General features: G+C 48.7%; 1 protein-coding gene across 6 annotated transcripts in view; it reads left to right on the forward strand.

Annotated features, from left to right (window-relative positions):
• The window catches only part of UNC13B (unc-13 homolog B), a 341,304-nt gene that overhangs the window by 114,638 nt on the left and 208,990 nt on the right, over window positions 1-17,676 (forward strand). For all 6 annotated transcript variants that reach the window (XM_075932839.2, XM_075932833.2, XM_075932834.2 and 3 more), the window contains one exon: window positions 14,404-14,626. In XM_075932839.2, the coding sequence (XP_075788954.2) occupies window positions 14,404-14,626 (223 nt within the window). The remainder of the gene's footprint in view (window positions 1-14,403; window positions 14,627-17,676) is intronic.

Consider the following 17,676-nt stretch of genomic DNA (forward strand, 5'->3'; position numbering starts at 1 on the left):
TTCACACAGTTGTGGGCTAGAAAGGCCTTGCCCAGGGATCTCTGGGAGCAAGGGGTGAGGCTGCCAGTCTGCTGCTTTCTCCATCCATGCCTTTCATAGCCTATAATTTTTGCACCTTGTTAAAAAAAAGCCCTCCAAACCCCCACTGCTCTTTTTGGCATTGCTCATCGGTGGGACCCTGCGGAGCTGGCACCGTTCGTATGAATGTGACCAGTACAGGACTCGCAACTGGCCTGTATTTGCAGACACGGAGGAAGTATCTCCTCCGTGCGGGCCGCGATAGTTGCTTCCAGGACGCCTGGCTAAGGACCACAGTGACAACAATTCAAGACTGTTGCTGGCATTCAGGGGGCACTAGCTAGGGGACTGCCAGTCCACTTTCGGGCGACAGTGGCCGTCTTACTTCGAAATATGAGATTGTGCGCTCCAGGATCGGTGCACCGAGCCCACCCCAGGCCACCGGGAACTGGCAGCAGAGAAGCGAGCACGGGCCGCGCTCAGGCATTGTGCAGTGCCGGGTTGGCGTTGGTCACTGGGAAGTCATCGTAGGAGCTAGAAACACTGTGTGTGTCCAGGGCCGTTAATCGTCTGCTGTGCAGGGCTGACTGGTGGCAGGGAGTGGATCTAGTGCAGGGCTGGGGCAGAGCTGCCCTGCTGCGGGGCGACACCACGCGTGTCCTTATTGTGAGGCTAGTCCGCCTTCCCACAGCGCCTCAGCAGGGCTGCTGGTTTGCGGTTATGCACAAGTTGGTGGATCACCTGTTGATGTCTTCGAGAACGTAGCTCTGTGCACGTAGCGGCAAGCAGGGACTTGCTTCCCAATGGGTGGGTTACCCTTGGTGACCTTGGAGTGCCTATAAGAGCAGGCTGGGGCCCCCAGAAAGACTGAGTCTCTTGGTTCATGATGCCATGCACTCGCCACCTCAAGAGCACCAAGGAAAGATGCACCTGCCAGCTTAGGAGGCGCCCAATGACTGCGGAAGGTGTGTTGGTAGATTAAAGGGACGCTGGCAGTGTTTACTCACCTGGTTGGAGCGCATTGAGGAACAGCCCAGGGGTTGTAGCTGCCTGCTGTGTCCTGCGTAATACCTGTCCAGGAAGGTGGAAAGCAGCCAGGATGGAGGTGGACTACGGGGATTTGGACAGCCAGCCAGGAGCCATTACTGGAGCTCATCCTGGGACTGTGCGTCATGTGAGAAGAGCCGTGTTCTTTGCTGGACACTTCTTTGGACCTGGAGCTTTGGATGCTGCTAGGAATTGCTAGCTGTGAGTAGTACTAGGTGTGACTCAGCATTTGCCTGAGGCTGAGTTAGGTGGAACTTGCTGTAAATTTATGGGCACTGTGTGCTTCAAGTATCTCTGCATTCTGCAATGTGCCTTCTGAACTAAGAACAATAATTTTAGTCTCCAGAAATAGAAATGTATCAAGTGGAAAAAAGGTGCAGAAAAACATTGTGCAAAAGGCACAAGCAGTGCCATGCAAACTGCGAAGATGCTTTCATGGAGCAGACCTGGAAAACGGGGAAGAGGCAGTTGTTTCGCTGCACCAGTGCAGTCTGTGGTGGTTTCGGTAAACCAGCTGTGGCTCTCTCAGGTGAGGGTATGTGAAGCTGGGGTTTTGCTAGCTTTCTGCTGGTGTGGAAAGGTAGGGGAGGCGGTGGCCTGTGGTGCTACGTGGTACGTTGGGGTGGAGCAGGGTGTAGTGACCATGAAGTTCTCCAGGGGCCACCCACAGTGTAAGGTTGAGGGGTTTTGGACCTTGCGGTCAACCATATTTTACAGCGTTCGAGTTTGCTTCCTGAGAAGACACATTATGTCCTGGTGCGTTTTCCTCTCCTTGGCCTGCCGGAACTCCTGGGCCTTGCTTCTCCCTGATCTTGTCTTCTCCATAGCACTGGTCACATTAGCCCTCTGGGCTGTGCATTCACGGCCTGAAGCAGCACTAGCGTGCATGAGCTCACTAAATGGGTCCTCCTTCGTGGTCCTTTTCCTCCTCCTCTGGGGCATCTGTTTGGTAGGTGCAGCCTGAGGTGCCCCTGCTCCAGCTGCTGATGAGAGCAGGCAGCTGCATCCTTGGATTGACCATCACAGTGGAAGGGGACAAGTTTTAACACTCCCTTCCCTTATCGCCTTACTCCCTTCCCTAAACTTGTGTAGGGCGGTGTGCACAGTTTTGGGCTGAGTGCAAAGGATCTGCGTGCTTGGTGCAATTTTAGTACTGAGTGCAGACACTCAAGACAGGAAAAGTTCAACTGTCCTGTCCAGAAACTCCATTTTGTTTTCAGTTACTGATGGCAGTAGCCGCTCCTTCAAGTGTGCACCTTACCCACATCCTATTTACAACAATTACATTATAAACAAATCAACATAACAGCACTGGAACAGCCCCAAGCACTCCAAAGGAAATGCGTAGTAACGCTTCCTCTTTGACCGATGTCCCTAGGGGTGCTGCTCTGCTGCAGGTGTGGTAGAGCTGGCTGGGCTTTGGATTGGAGATCTTCCTCCGCGGTACCTGTCTGACTGAACATGCCCCCCCCGCCCTCCCGAGTGTGGGGCGTACAGCCAGTGCAGTGCAGCCTGGCCGTCCCCACTTGGCTCCCTACTGCCCTTGGTAGGGGGCAGAGCCTGCTTTCCCTGTTCCCGCATCAGTTCCTGCCTTACCGGTTAGCGGTACCATCCTTGTAGTTGTTACTGCACTGTCACGGGCAGTGTTCATTTTCCCACCACTTCCTGCCTGGGAAGCTTTCCCCCCTCCCCTTGTTGCATGCAGGTTGCCCACCACTGGCTTAGATACTTGAAAGACCTGTGGTGGTTGGACACTTCTCAGTTGCTTTGCCTTTAAGGTGACACCCCCTTACACCTTCCTCTTCAGACTCAAGGCCCTTCTCCATTTCTGCACCAGCCCCCCCGCCCTCTTCCAGGGAGGAGAAGGGAAGGGGGGGGGGCTCCGTTGCTCTCTGCTCTGCCAGACAAACTTACCTACTCCTCTTCAGTATGCACGGCTTACATCTGGCTCACAAGCCATGGACCCAGCCTCCACTGCCCATATTGGGACTGCTGGGCCATGGTAGAGGAGGCACAGTTTGGGAAATGCCCCATGGAGCAAAGCAGGAGACCTGCACCTCTTCCTCCTCCATTGCGCTTTCACCTTCTGCGGGCTGAACCTCTGCCAGTACCAGCTGAGGAGGAGGAGACCCCTTGGTACATTTCGCTGCCCGATGAAGCTGTCGTGCCTCCCCTCCCTACATCTGTCGATAACGGCAGACATTTTCCAGCCTCTTTTTCCCTAATAGCCTGGGGCTTCCTTCCCCGTAGGCCGGGGTCAGTCAGTGCCTGTGGACTCGGGAGGTAGTTTGTGTCTAGTTTTGGGGGGTGTTGTTAGTTCATAGGCTGTGATTGGCGGGGCTTGAGAGTCAAGAGGGCATGTTTTCTCGGCCTTTGTACTTTCATGTTGCTTTTTCATAATGGCAGCTTATCCATTAAAGAGACCAATAGACAATGAAATTATTTCACCCAAGAGTTGTTTAATGTTAATATCTCCTTTGATCTCCTGATCAAGAGCTAGAGTAATAGAGGACTAACATCTGACAAGATGATATATAAGTGCACGCGCTCACACTCACACACTCTCTCTCTCTGTCTGTCTCTCTCTCTCAAGCTAGAGTTTTGAAAAGCAAAACTGTCTAGCGTTGACTGGCCCCCGTGACCATTTCCACGCTTCTCTAACACATCTCTACAAGCTGACTCGGGGTCAGTTAGCCTGCAGGTGCTTACCCTTCCTGGCCACGTCGCACTTGGCCTAAGATTTGATGCGGTGATATAAACACTGGTTTGCAGTCGCATGACAATCCGATCATGTCACAGTAGGACACGTCTCGGAGGGGTTGCCGTATTGATGTGTAACTTGAAAAACAACTCGCAGTTCTTTAGCACCGTAGGAACTAAGAAATGTAGTACGTCACGAGCTTTCGTAAGTAAAACCCCAGTTCCTCAGATGACTTGGGGTGGGATCTGGTGATAGGAGATGGTGGTTTTGCTACCAATGAATGAGGAAGGGGATCCGTTACCAGGTTTTCTGCCCTGTATCCACAGAGTGTGTTGCTTTATGAAGGAAAAATAGATCTGTGTGCGCCAAGTCCTGCCATTTTCCTGCTCTTCTGTTGTGCTAGGACTGTGCCCTCCTCTGCTCCTCCTCTTGACTTTCATTTTCTGCAGCTTTTCTCTTCACTTTTTCCTCTTCTATTTCTCTTGTTTGTTCCCCCCTTTCCTCTTCCCTGGCTACAGCTCATGCTCTCTGCTCCTAGTCTGTCTGCCCTCCCAGGTTTCTGCATCTCACCTTCGTTCACTGTCCTTTACTTTCCGCAGAGATAGGCTCAGATATCAGTAAAACATCTTCATTAGGCCTCTTCTGGGTAGAGCTTTTTGCTGCTGTCTGGGACAAGTCAGCTGACAAGGGCTCCCTGTTTCGCTTACCAGTGCGTTAGGGGCATACGTGCATTTAGCTCACTCATGTGGTCAGGCATCTGCCACAGGCAGCCATGTCTGGGCTGAACGTCTCTCTGTCTCTCTCCGTCTTGTGCAGCCCAGCGCTGGGTTTCAGTGGCAGTTGTCACCAGTGTGCTAGTGACTGAGGCCGTGGTTGAGGCTGTGTTCAGGTCGGCTAGCACGCAGCACTCGAACCTGCCTGCGGGTTATAGTTAGCTGGGTGCCAAACTTCTCTGTGGGCATAAAATGTTTCTCATATGGAACATTGCTCAACTCTTCATTGATTTAATTTACAGTTCTTCTCACATGGCCTCCGTACGATACTGTCACAGTTGCTCCCAGTTCTTGCTCAGTCGTATCTGCTTTGCTGAGGGACACACCCATGCTTGGAGGGTGTTCTAGTCCTCCTTTTGCAAAGCTTAAGCAAGACTCAGCTGGGTCAGAATGTGGGGTTGCCTGGATGTACTTCAGGGGCTAATTGGGTCTCCAGAATCTTTATAACTGATGGACGGGAGACTTACACTGGCTCTGTCAGCTCTGCCTGCACAAATAACAAAAGACTGTGATTAAAAATGGCTTTTGTTGTTTTGGCTCCAGTTGTAAGTGGACACTGAGGTTGGAATGTCTAAGGTTATTTAAGGGTCGGTTGGCGTTTTAGCGAAAGTAAATGTTGCTCTTTGTGATCTGATTCGTCTGCACAGAAACTTGCCTGTTTTAATTCACTTGGCTTTGTTACTTGGTGCAAGTTTGTGTGTGGACCAGCCCTCGGCTAACAGCCAGAGTTTGCAAGGCTGGCAGTCAGGAGCATGGGATAAGTCTTTGATCCTTGAGTGCACATGACATGAAAATAGTAGTCAGTAAACATGGAACCATCAAATCAACTTTCCAGACTCACTCTTTAAAGCACAATTGCTTGTTAATCTTTGTGAGGAGCCTCTTGATGTTTCTAAGGTTTGCATGTGGTTATGTAATTCAGACTTTTCTTGGAGGTCTGTGCAGTGGTCGAGTTATGTTCCATTTACCATACTGACATCCCATTCTGACCTTGCGCATAGAGGACAGACGGCGCACCTGGAAGTCGGCAAGTCCTGAGTTCTAATCCTTGCTCTGCTACTGACTTGTGATGTAGCTTTGATCAAGGCACTGTGCTGCGCTCTTCCTCAGTTTCACTGGCTCTGAAATGGACGTATTTGCTGAGCTGCATAAAGGAGACTTAAGCCGTTTGCAGGTTGTGCTGCGTGTATGCGGTGCTAGAGAAGCCCTGTCTGTTGGGACAGTAAATTTCAGCACAGTGATTGAAGCTAAGAGAAGATTTTGGCCAGTGGAGTTTGCGCAGAGAGCAGCACTGCTCTACTAATCCCATGGTATGATAATTTGCAGATCTCAAAGTGCTCTTACCAGCAGGTAAGTACTAGTCTCCTGATGTGACGTGCCCAACTCACGTGCTGCGCTGGGGATCATATCCATATCCCTGGAGCCTGTTCCCACTGGATCTCTCTCTCTTTCCTCCCTTGATTTTGCTTAATGGAAAATACTGATTGGAACCCTGGTGACACGTGGGAATTAGCAAGTACCCAGTCCCGTGCTCCTGACGGGGAAGCAGCATGTGGTAAATATGCTACCAACTGGTAATGGGAATATAATGGTTTAATAATCCTTAGCATTTCCAGAGTGATTTGACTGTTCAGAGGGGTTTGCAAACACCCACGAGAGGCAGTTAGTAAGCTGGTAAAGATGCAGAATGTTGCCTGCAAGGGCTGCTGCTTGTTGTTTTTTGCAAATGAAGACCTATTCTAATGCATGCAAGAACTCTGCTTTGGCTTATTTTCTAAGTTTTCTTTTTTCCACTCCTGTCCTTTGCTGCCATTTGTGTGACACCCAGGCAACTGGAGTTATTTCGGATGGCAAGAGCAGACGAGTATGTAACAGTTCAATGTCTGCACGTTCCATGGTTCAGTAGCACTGCGGCATGCTCCAGCATGAGACTAGCAGGGATATTCATGCATAGAGGAGACCCTTTCTGTTTCCTTTCCTTCTCTTTCCTTCACGTTTGTCTGCGCTCTTGTCTTGTTCTGTCTCGGAATTCATTTTCGTGGCCTTGCCCTGGCCACGCTCTCAACAGTCCATTTTGTAATTGAGGAGTTGGGGTGAAATCTGGCAATCAGTAGCAGAAATAGCTGCCTGTCCACCGTGTCCTCCTCCCCCGCCTCCCAGACAGAAGTCCCTGTTGGTGACGCTGGTCGTCAGAAGTGTCAAGGCGGTGGGGGAAACGTTACCATGTGTCTTTGACTTTAAATCACCGTTCAGCAGAGCAGGAAGACCATGACCTCCATTAGAAAGTCCATGTTGGCCAGCAAATACTAAAAATTATTTCCTTTGTAAGCAACAAGCAAGCCAGCTGCTTTAGGGATCACTCTCTGGCAACTGGCAAATGTGGACTCGGTGTACATGAGAGATGGTTGTCGGTTGATTTGTGTGCATGCTGGCCGAGTTCCTGTTGGATTAAGTTTATAGTATACTGTGGCGGGGGGGCGCTCTGTGCCAAATCAGCCCTAGTGGGGAGGAGGCAGAATAAGGTGAAAGTAGTAAATACAGTTGATTGCAATGCTCCATATATAAAAGCAGGGCTTATAAGACAGACTAACGTATGCTACAGAGAATCAGTTGGATGATACTTACTAGTAACCAGTTAACCAGCACCTGGCCTGGCAGGCCCACAGTGCCGAGGCCAGCAGCCCTGGGATTAGCCATGCGACCAATAGAATTGTGATCGGTTACATGGTTAATATTGCTAACATCGCTCCCTTCCATCCTTCCTCGTCAGTCACGTCATCGAGCCCTGTAACGGAGCACCACCAGCCCCCCCCCCCCGGCACCAGTCGCGCTCCCAAATAGGCTGACACACCTCAAGGTTGCTCAACATCCATGTCTTTAAGAACGACCAGGCGCCGTGGGGCACTCGAGGCTAATAGGCAGAAGCAGCATCAATACACTAGCAGGGTGTTACGGTATGGAGTGGAGGGCCAGTGCTAATGAGGCCAGTCGGTCAGGCGGGCTGTGGCCCACTCCGGCCGTGGATGAGGAGGTGGCAGTACCCAGAGAGGGAAGGTTGGGTTTGTAGTGAGCCAGCTGTTCCCGGTCCCTGTTCAGACCCAGAGGAACAGTGTCAAGTTTGCGCGTGAATGGCAGCGCCGCTGTTTCTCTTCGCTGGCTGCTTGCCAAGTGCTTTTGTTGAAGGGTGGCCGCTTATCCATCTCTGAGTGGGTGTCCAGGGAGACGGACGGGTGCCCCTGCTGGTTTTGGTAGGTGGCCATTCTGGATGTATATTGATGTCTGCCTCTGCTGTTTCCACTGCAGTCCCTCTGGCAGAGCGGGTCTTTGCCCACCAAAGCTTGTGCCCTAATAAATCAATTAGTCTCCAAGGGGCCACAGGGCTCCTCATTGTGTTGGCGGATACAGACTAACTTGGCTGCCCCTCTGCTCAGTGTCTTCATTCACCCAAGCTTGTCTTACCACCAGTGCCACACTACGAACAGTTTTTGCAAGGCTTTCTCTTCTTACAGGCAGGGAACCTGCAGCTGGGAGACTTCCAGCTCCCTCCCTGCCTGCCCATCTTCCCTTCCCCGGCTCCTTTCCAGCCTTGTCTGGCCAGCCGGATTTGCCAGCCCTAAGGCCTTTTCATCAGCCCCAGTCTGCTCCCCTCGATTGGCGCTGACTGGGCAGGGGCTAATTCTGTGCTCTTCCACCAGCATCCTGCCACAAGCCTTTTCAGGCCAGACAGTCCCCCTGGCCCAGTCTAGTTCTAAATCCCGTTAGTAGTGGGGCTCTGCTGCTTCCATTGAGAAGGCTGTTCCTGGGTGGCAGCGCTCTGTTGGAGCCTATTTCATATTTGGCCCTTCGCATTTCTTGTGTTTGGTTTTATCCCATCAGATTTAGTTGTGCCGCTTGGGACCTGTATAAACAATTCTCCTGGGTGTGTGTGTCTGTTCAGTCTTTCACTGGGGAGACATGCATCCAGCTTAGTGTAAGCCATGCCCTCAACCCTGGGCAAGCTAATCTCTTCTGTAATGCTGCTGTTTGTGGGTGGCAGCAGCAGGGGGAATTCCTTGTCTAACACAAAGTGATTAGCTTATGACCCAAAGCATGAGGCTTAATTACCCGTATCGTGCTTGGCTTATTCAACTAAAACATGAAGGGGTAGTTGCTCCATCCCCATGCAGTCCCCTCACAGTACTTTTCTGTGTCCCCCTTGGTAGCAGAGAATTCCGCAGATTGACTAGACACCATATCAAATACTGTTCCCTTTATCAGAGGGGTAGCCGTGTTAGTCTGAATCTGCAAGAACAACGAGGAGTCCTGTGGCACCTTATGGACTAACAGATGTATTGGAGCATAAGCTTTCGTGGGCAAAGACCCACTTTGTCAGATGCATGTAGTGGAAATTCCAGAGGCAGGTATAAATATACAGGCTCATGAAAAGAAGGGAGTGCCAGTCAAGAGGAAGGCCAGAGATAATGAGATCAGTTCAGTCAGGGAGGATGTGGCCCACTTCTAGCAGCTGAGTATTTCCTTCAGGTGCCCTTAAGCTAACTTTCCATTCACCTATTGTCTGCTGCATCACACAGTGCCACATGGAGTAGACACCATTTGAAGTGATAGAATTTGCCCAGCTGAGGAAGGGCTCAGTGTAGCTTGAAAGCTTGTCTCTCACCAGGAGAAGCTGGTGCAGTAAGAGAGCTTGTCTCACCCATCTTGTGTGTCCAAAATTTGCTACTGGCAGGATGGTGTGCCAGAATGGGGGCACAGGAGCACCCTGCTGCTCCATTGCTGCCCCTTGGCTGTGCTGGGGAGGGTTGCCTGACTGCTTTTGTGTCTTCCATTTGCTTTCCCAGATAAATGCCACTTTTCCTTGGGGAAGCAAAGAAATCTATGGGGGACATGAATTCTTCATCTACGCAGTGGCTAAGGATTCCATCAGGAGTAAAAGACTGTGAAATGGGTGTGTTAGTACAGCACCAGTTCCAGGAAAGGCTCCTCCCCACAGAGTTCCCTGTTATAGGAGAGTCACCGACTGTTGAGCAGCAAACATAAGTACTCCGCTTGCTGGAAGATGGGTTGAATGACAGACCTTTTGAAATGGTCACCTCTGTTAGAGCATTAAATTAGAAAATTATCTTAATGGGAAGACTCTGGTAGAAAAGTGCAAAGGGGGCCACTGAGCTATTGCTGTCGCTTCGTACTCAATCCAGATTCAAAACCAGGCTCTGAGGAGAGATGTGGATGACACTGGCTGCCTAGCGGAGGTCGTGGCTATTTAGCCGACTACATTCTATCTGCTTGTTTACATGTTTTTTTTACGGGGCCCAGCCAACTGAAATTGCCCTTCTCAAAAGATGTTACGTGTTGTTCTGGGGTGCGGTTTTCAGAAGTGCTCAGGATTGGCCAGCATCTGCTTCCCTTGAAGTCAGAAGTATTTTAACACTGAATTTGTTAGGAGTAGGCATAAGCCAACACTGAGGGCTTTTAAAACACCACCTCCACTTAACCCCAGATCACCACAAGGGGAAGATTTGCCCCTTGTGTATTGTAAACTTAACAGTTTTCCTTTTATAGTCCGGTACTGGGGCTCTTTTAGTAACAGGGTTTTAAACAGGAAAATGTGACTGTCAAATCTCCCACACTGGAAGTTCGGTGGCAGGTGAAACATGACACAGTTCACTCTTTTATCTTCAACTGACTAGATTTCAAGTTTTTGATCTCCCATTAAGTTCATAGAGCGATGGGAAACAGCCTGCACAGACAAATGACCCGGAAATGAGTTTACTGTCAGTGACCACACAGTCTGTTTTAACTCTCCTGTGACACCGTACTCTTGCCCAGCTGGGTGGGTGTGTGAAATTGATGCTCTGGTTCAGCTAGAAGTGGAGGCCTTTGTATGCCGGAAGTGAAACTCAATTGTGACCACCCCTGTCCATTCAGCACACGTCACTCTGCCCTTCTCCCACAACCGCCCCTGAAACGGTCACTGCATCTCCTCTTCATAGTCATAGGAGTGGAATTTGGGGCTCTCTGCCCTCTGCCTTGCCTTGGCAGGCTGCATTGCTCTTGTCACAGCCTGAATGGGGGAGAAGAGGCTTGGGAGCTAGACCCCCGCTCACAAGGGACAGCACAAGGAACAGCCATGGAACCACCAGGCAGTTCTAAACCAGTTGAAATGCCTGCTAGAAAAAGCCCCGCCTTCCCAGCAGCCTGGGTTGTGGATTCCTCAAGCCACATGGAATGGGAGTTTTGTCAACCCCGAGGGAAAACGAGATGGGTGTGTTAAAACAAAACACTCGCCCCAAAGTCAACGTGACAGACCTGGCGGGGCAGCAGTGCCTGGACACTGTTCTGAGATGGGTGGAACAGTCACAAAATGCTCTCTGCCCTAGGGCAGTGGCATCAGAGTTACTGGTGGAACTAGGGATTTTAGAGTTGGATATGCCCAAAGGTCACACGCACATTCACTGTTTCTTGTGTCTTGCTTTTCTTTTCAGGCTCTAGATCCTTGCTCTGTCAATCCTTCTGACGTGACTTCCTGTCCCGTAGCTTTGCATTACATATGTCGACCGTATGCATGAATATTCGGTTATTTATCAGAGCAGAGCATGCCTCTTTCCTTGCCCTTGGATTTATCCAAGATTGACACACTGGGACTATAGACTGAGGCGGTTGTCATCCCCTAAGAGCTTTTAGTGCATGTCAACTTACCTAAGCCAATTCCTTTATGTCTTTGTACCAGTGTGTTGCATTGTGTAGTTAGTTACTAACATCGTGGTTTTCAATGACTTTGTGAAAGCAAGATCTGCTTAGTGGGAATGGAATAACTTAGTGCATCGTCTTCCTGATGATGCAAGTTATCCCCTTTCTGTTTGTGTGTGTTGGTTATTTTGCTAAAACAGCGTAAATGTTAATACCTGTTGCTTCCTGTTGAATGGATAGTGTATTTCCCAAGCTGCTTCTGCCTGTTGTTGTCAGTCTCCTCCTCTTAGGATGAATTAAAATCTATTGAGTAACAAGAATATTCAAGTACTGGTGTGACCATCACGGCATCTTCATAAAAACTTGTGCTATCAACTAAAGATTGTTACCTACCACCTGCATAGTCAGACTTTGATATTCTCCTTACTCCAATGGAATAGTGTATGGAGCAAGGCCCTAACCTGGGACTGCTTGTATATGCACTATTCAACGTGAGTGAGGGAATCGCAGTCTGTCTGTAAATTATTAATATGCCTGTCACCATTTGGGCTTCCGAACAGCTTTAATGTCTCTGGCTATACTGCAGCTTGCACAGTATGTGTTCTAGATGGGCTTCGAGTCTCACCCAATTGGGCTGTTCTTATGTTTTGTGTAGCCTCATTGTTACCACTGGGTTTAGGGATGAGCATTTTTTTACAATTACTATCAATGCAATATTCTGAATTGTGGCACCCCTCAGATTTGTCCACTGATACGCATGAATGATGAGAGAAACACCCTGGTCCCATGGGTTCTACTTACTCTGTCAGCATGGCATGTTCATGTGTAAATTTAAGCCACGGTTTTACAAATGCTCAGTTCCTGCTGTTGGAGGGACAAGCTGGGTGAGGTAACATGCTGTGTTGGACCAACTTCTGTCGGCCAGAGGGACCAGTTTCGGAGCTGAAGAAGAGCTCTGTGGGAGCTACAAAGTGTGTGTCTTTCACCAGAAAAAGTTGGTCCAGTAAAATATATCCCCTCTCCCGTCTCGTGTGTCTATCCTGAAAGTAAGCAGCTAATTTCTGTCTGAGACTTTCTCCTTTCTGACACCCAACATGCATTGCCATTGCTGTAGACAGGCACAATACTCACTGCAGCTCTTCAGAGGGGAGAACTGTGCCCTTTGTACGGCAAGATGGATTCTCTCCAGTCGGCATAGTGAGCTAGCATCCTTTAAAGGGCTGACCATGCACATACACAATCGCCATGTGGGTTAGTAGGATCCATTGGAAAGAGCTTTGCGGCACCATTTCTGCATTATTCACCATGCCCTCAATTGAGGGGTTTGCAGAAAAACGTGAAGTAGTTGCCAGGGGGAACTCGGAATATGAAATGAGTGTTGAGTAAAAGAGAGAGAGCGAGCGAGCCCACAGAGCCAGGCGCTAGGCAGACGGACCATGGCAGCCCCTCCCCAAGGACTTAGGCCGGAACTTGCCAGGAACGCTCAGCACGTCAGTAATTTGTACACAGCACAAGAGTACAGGGCTTGGTTCTGAGCATGGAGCAGGTTTGAAATCCTTGTTCTAAGTTGGTGATGTTTGCAAGTCTGAGGGGTGTAATGAGGATTTTTTTTTTTGGCTGTAAGGTTACTGCCTTTTTGGAGGCACCAGTTTTTCTTTGCCAATTCGTGCAAGATTGGCATCTTTGTTTCTAATGAAACCAAATAAATTAACACAGTTGCTCCTCATCTAAAGCATGGAGACTGACAAGAACAGCATAACATTCGCCTGCGGAGAAGCAGGAGACTATACACTATCTTCGTTGAAGACAATCAAATTGAGATTTAATTTACAAGCAGAAAGCCTGTTGGAAGGAGATTTCAGCTGGATGTGCTGACGTTCTCCCGTCAGATGGTTTTTGTGTTTTCTTCCATGTTAAGCTTTTACTGTACCTTTATGGTATATTAAGGGAGATTATGTGGGTTACAATAGCAAACCTTGCATTAAAACTGTTGGCTCAAAAACAAGTAAAAGCTTCAGTAGAAAATACGCACCCATATACTGCAGATAATTTTGATCAGCAGTGTCGGGAATTCAACTTTCATTTGTTTGTAAAAGCAACGGGGAAAACTGACACGGAAACCGGACAGCACTTTGCCTTCTTGCTCAGTCCCAATCAGTGTGTGCTGCGATGATGCTGGCTGATTGCAGCATGCATGCAGTGCTGAATCAACTTCTCAGACAAGGCTTTGATTTGATTGTCCTTCCTGTTGGGGCTTGGTGCTCGCAGAGGTCACGAGAAATAAGGGCTGACGGTGCTTTTGCTTAATTTCAAGCATGTTAGCAATGTCGCTTGCCTTGTCCCGGCTCTCTCTATCTGTTGGCTGGAAGCTCGCAACGAGGAGGTTGCCGTACTTGGCTGCCTAGCAGTAGCTTTATTTTTTAGGCCGTGAACAGATGTGAGGGGAAGGTGTCAGACGCGAGCTTTCACTTGCCTTCTTTTTGTGACGGTTATTAAGTTGCGGTGCCTTTCGAGGGAGAGGTGCTTCTTTCTGGTGGTGGTATTTACACAACCCTCGTTTGTGTTGACTTCTTAAAGTTTCTAAATTTGACGGTGAGCTGTAGCTACAGGAATGTGTTAAAATGCAGCACTCAACGAGAAGCAGTGACTTGGGTAGTGGTATGGTATATTGACAGGAGCGTTAGTGCTTGTCAATATGTAAAGGGGAAGCAAGTTAGAGGCTTCCTTTTCTGCTCCTCGTTTGAATGGGGTTTTAAAGCCAATCACTAGATGAGACGGAGCATATCAAAATCCTCAGGGCAGACTTAGCTTCGCACAGGGGAGCAGGCTGCTCTCTCAACGCGAATGTTTTTGTTAGGGTTTTTGGCAATAGTACGAAAGTTTCCCAAATGAAGTGTCTTACGCCCCTATTTGTCAGCAGTGGTTGAAGAGAAAACGAACAAACAAAAAAGCAAATGTTCTTTTTGTGAGGCTGTGGCCGGGGCGGGGGAAGGTGAAGAAGGAATTCCTCACTAGACGTTGGGAGGACTTGAAGGCATGTGCGGGATTGCCTTTCTAGGACCCATGTATTAGGGAAATGGGCCTCGTCTGACTTTTGGCTTGGTGGTGTTACGTGGGCTCTGCTGTCCCTTCCAAATGGAGTTGGTGAGTTGTGCTCTAACGATGTTTGTTTCTTAGCCTTCGAAGACCTTGATAGCGCCGTGGATGATAGAGACAGCGACTACCGCAGCGAGACCAGCAACAGCATTCCTCCTCCTTACCACACAATCTCCCAGCCCAACGCCTCCGTACACCAGTTCACCGTGCCCTCGCGCCTGCAGCAGCAGGGAGTGTCTCGCGAGTCCTGCATGGACTCCATGCAGAGCTATGATCTGGATTACCGGGAACGCATGGCCATCAGGTGGGTGCTGATTGGAAAACTGTAGCTCTTTCTCCACCAGTGAGCGGTTACTGTAGATTCGGAGGGCACTATGCAAACGCAGGAGGGACAGTCGTGAGGTTTTCAGAGTGTGATGATAAGACAGCACAAGGTATCACCTGCCGTGTGAATGGAAGTGTTGTTCTAATCTAAGTCTCCACCTTTGAATCAAGCAAGTATAAGGGCAGATCCTGCAGCCTCGTTTTATAAAAGAATTTTTACACTGTGCCCAAACTTAGGAGATGTATTGGTCTAATTTTTCCAAATAAATAAATAGGATAGAGAACTTGAAAATGTCATCTGGCAAGTGTGTGGTACCTTGTGTTATAATGAAATGAATCTCAGTGCTTTTCTTTGTAAATTTCATCTTCATTGGTGACAAATTATCTGTTTCACACAGAACTGTTGCATAACATGAGTTTTGCTTCAGTGTGTGCCTTGCACTACAAGAAAGCCTGGGTGTGTTGCCAGAAAGTTGAACCCTTCCCCAATTTTTTTGTGGACACCTTTCTTCAGTGTAAGGGGTCCCCCCCTTTTTTTTGCACATAGCAGAACATATAGTTGTCTTTTGACTACCAATGAGCAGTTGATCAACCATTATTTTGCCTGGTCAGCTCATTAGATGAATAATTACCATTGTAGTGCTTAAGAGCCCTAGTTGTGAACCCGTGTCCCACTCTACCTGCCCTGTGAACACCTAACAAGACCAGAGGCCCCAAAGGCGTATAATGTAAGCAAAGGAAGAACAGGTGGATTCAACAGGCAGGCAGTGGGAGCAGGCAGAAACAATGAGACAATATTAGTCAGCTTGACAGGTGGCTGTTTTGGAGAACTAGGATATACTTGGACACACACTCTTCCTGTGCTGAAATCTGGGTGGGCAGAGGAGTTCCCTGATGGTTTATCTGCCAAGAAAGAAGTGAAAGGTGCAGAGTTTTTTGCACTTTTTGCATCAAACTGGTCCTAGTCTCCAACCCTTGGCCTACCTTCAAAATGGAGGGCATGCTTGCATTCTGCAGTCTAGACGTCAGTTGTTCTTGTGCCTATGTTGAATGGCAAATCCTGATATTGGGTTTGCTTTGTAGTGACAATAGTGACAGTACTATTAACTCAGTATCTTCTCAGTAATACCTTGTTTCACCAGTAAAATTCAGCTTTTACTATGTCACTGCTAATGGGACTGGATGAGGTGCATGTTTTTATACTTTTCATCTGTAACAGTGTGATGTTACTTTCAATGCATTCTAGTCCATTAAATGCATAATCTGATGCTTTCTCCTGCCGCCTCCTCCAGTAGATTTGATTGTTCCGTGCAGGGCTACCTATCGGATTGTTGTACACTCTAATCACCATCTTTCCTTGCACAGATGTGTTTGTGTTTGCATATAGGCTAATTTTTGTGCCCACTTTGTCCAAGCAACTTTTTAATTCAAATAGTAGGTGGCTGTCACTAGGCTATTTTTTTTTTTTGGAGGGGCTAGTGAGAGGTAGTGGGGGTTGTTTGTACTTGTTGTTTATACTGCACCCTGCTTCATTATCTATCTTTTTGCTCCGTGTCAAACACCAGTGCAGTTACCTCAGGGAAGTCTGATCATGCAGGAGGTCAGATAAGATGATCAGCGGGCCCTGCTGCTCTTATGTGTAACTCTGCGACGCTTTTGGTTTCTACATATGAGTCCCAATAAAGAAACTCCTTTTGCGCCATGGTCAGTGCCTTGGCCTCCAGCTGCGTGTGTTTACACTTGTAATTCTTGTGCACTGTGAGCTGAGTGGTGCACAGTTGCCAAGAGCTCACTTCCACGGCATCTTGAACAATTGATCTAGGGAGCGGGTAGGTTCTCCACCACTTGCAGTCAAGGCTGGATGTCTTTTGGACAGATATGGTCTAGCTCAAACAGAAGTTATGGCTGTGGGGCAGAAATGATTGGCTGAGGTTCTGTAGCCTGCGCTATGGGGGAGGACAGAGGATGCGAGCCCTTCTGGTCTTACAATCTCCGAATCTGTCAATACACTCGTGCATGGGAGGGGTGGGCGTTTCATTAGCATTGTCTACACGGTGCAAACAAACCTCTTCCCCTTCGCTTGCATAGCCGCTCTCTGCATTGGCAGCTATTCTTTCTTCACCTTCTGTTCCTTCGCTACTTGCTAAGAACTTGGCTACATAGGAGCCTTTTCCATTGGCCTGGCTGGATGGGCGTGATCCCTCAGCAGAGATGCATGGCTAAAAGTGTGGCTTGTGTTAGTGCTACTTTCCCTCGGGGTGACAATAATACCCAGCTCTGAGCCTGAGCCGATCTCACAGGAGTTCCATTTCATTCTCCTGGCTTCACAGATGGGGAAAGAGGCTTGCTGGGGGGTTGCGTCTGTGCAGCTGCACTGCTGGAAAATCCCTAATGCGGATGTGTGTGAATGACTTGATTCATAAAAAACAATTTCGATAGCCCCCATAAAGAGCTGATGGTTTTTGGAAAGTTTGGGGTTTGGCCTACTAAGCCGTTTCAGCACAAGCTCGAAAGGGCTAAAGAATTCTGCTATGGAATAGATTGGTTAGTTCTTCGAGTGGTTGCGGATACGAATTCCATTCTTGTGTGGTAGCACCAAATTCACCGACATTTTCCTTTAGTAGCGCTCAGTAGGGCATGTGTCCTGCCCTATGTCCCTATCAGAGGAACAGATTCACTGCGGCCTACTTGATTCTGCAAGGTCACCTGCATTTCTATCTCCGCAGAGCTCTCAGGCCATCCACGACTTCTTCATGCACCGGCTGTTTCCGAGGAAATGAACAGAACTGTGCAATTTATCAAGTGATCCATCGCCTCCTGTCCAGTCCCAGTGCCTGGCAATTAGTAGTTTCAAGGCGCCCAGAAAATGGGTTCATTCCCAACCATCGTGGCTAGTGTCCATCGATGGACCTGCCCTTCATGAGCTTATCTGGCTCTTTCTTGAACACAATTATACTTACTGAAGTGTTGGAGCATAAGCTTTCGTGGGCAAAGACCAACTTTGTCATATGCATGTAGTGGAAATTTCCA

Source organism: Pelodiscus sinensis, chromosome 6 (assembly GCF_052426305.1).
Source record: "Pelodiscus sinensis isolate ZL-2025 chromosome 6, ASM5242630v1, whole genome shotgun sequence".
NCBI classification, from domain to species: domain Eukaryota; kingdom Metazoa; phylum Chordata; order Testudines; family Trionychidae; genus Pelodiscus; species Pelodiscus sinensis.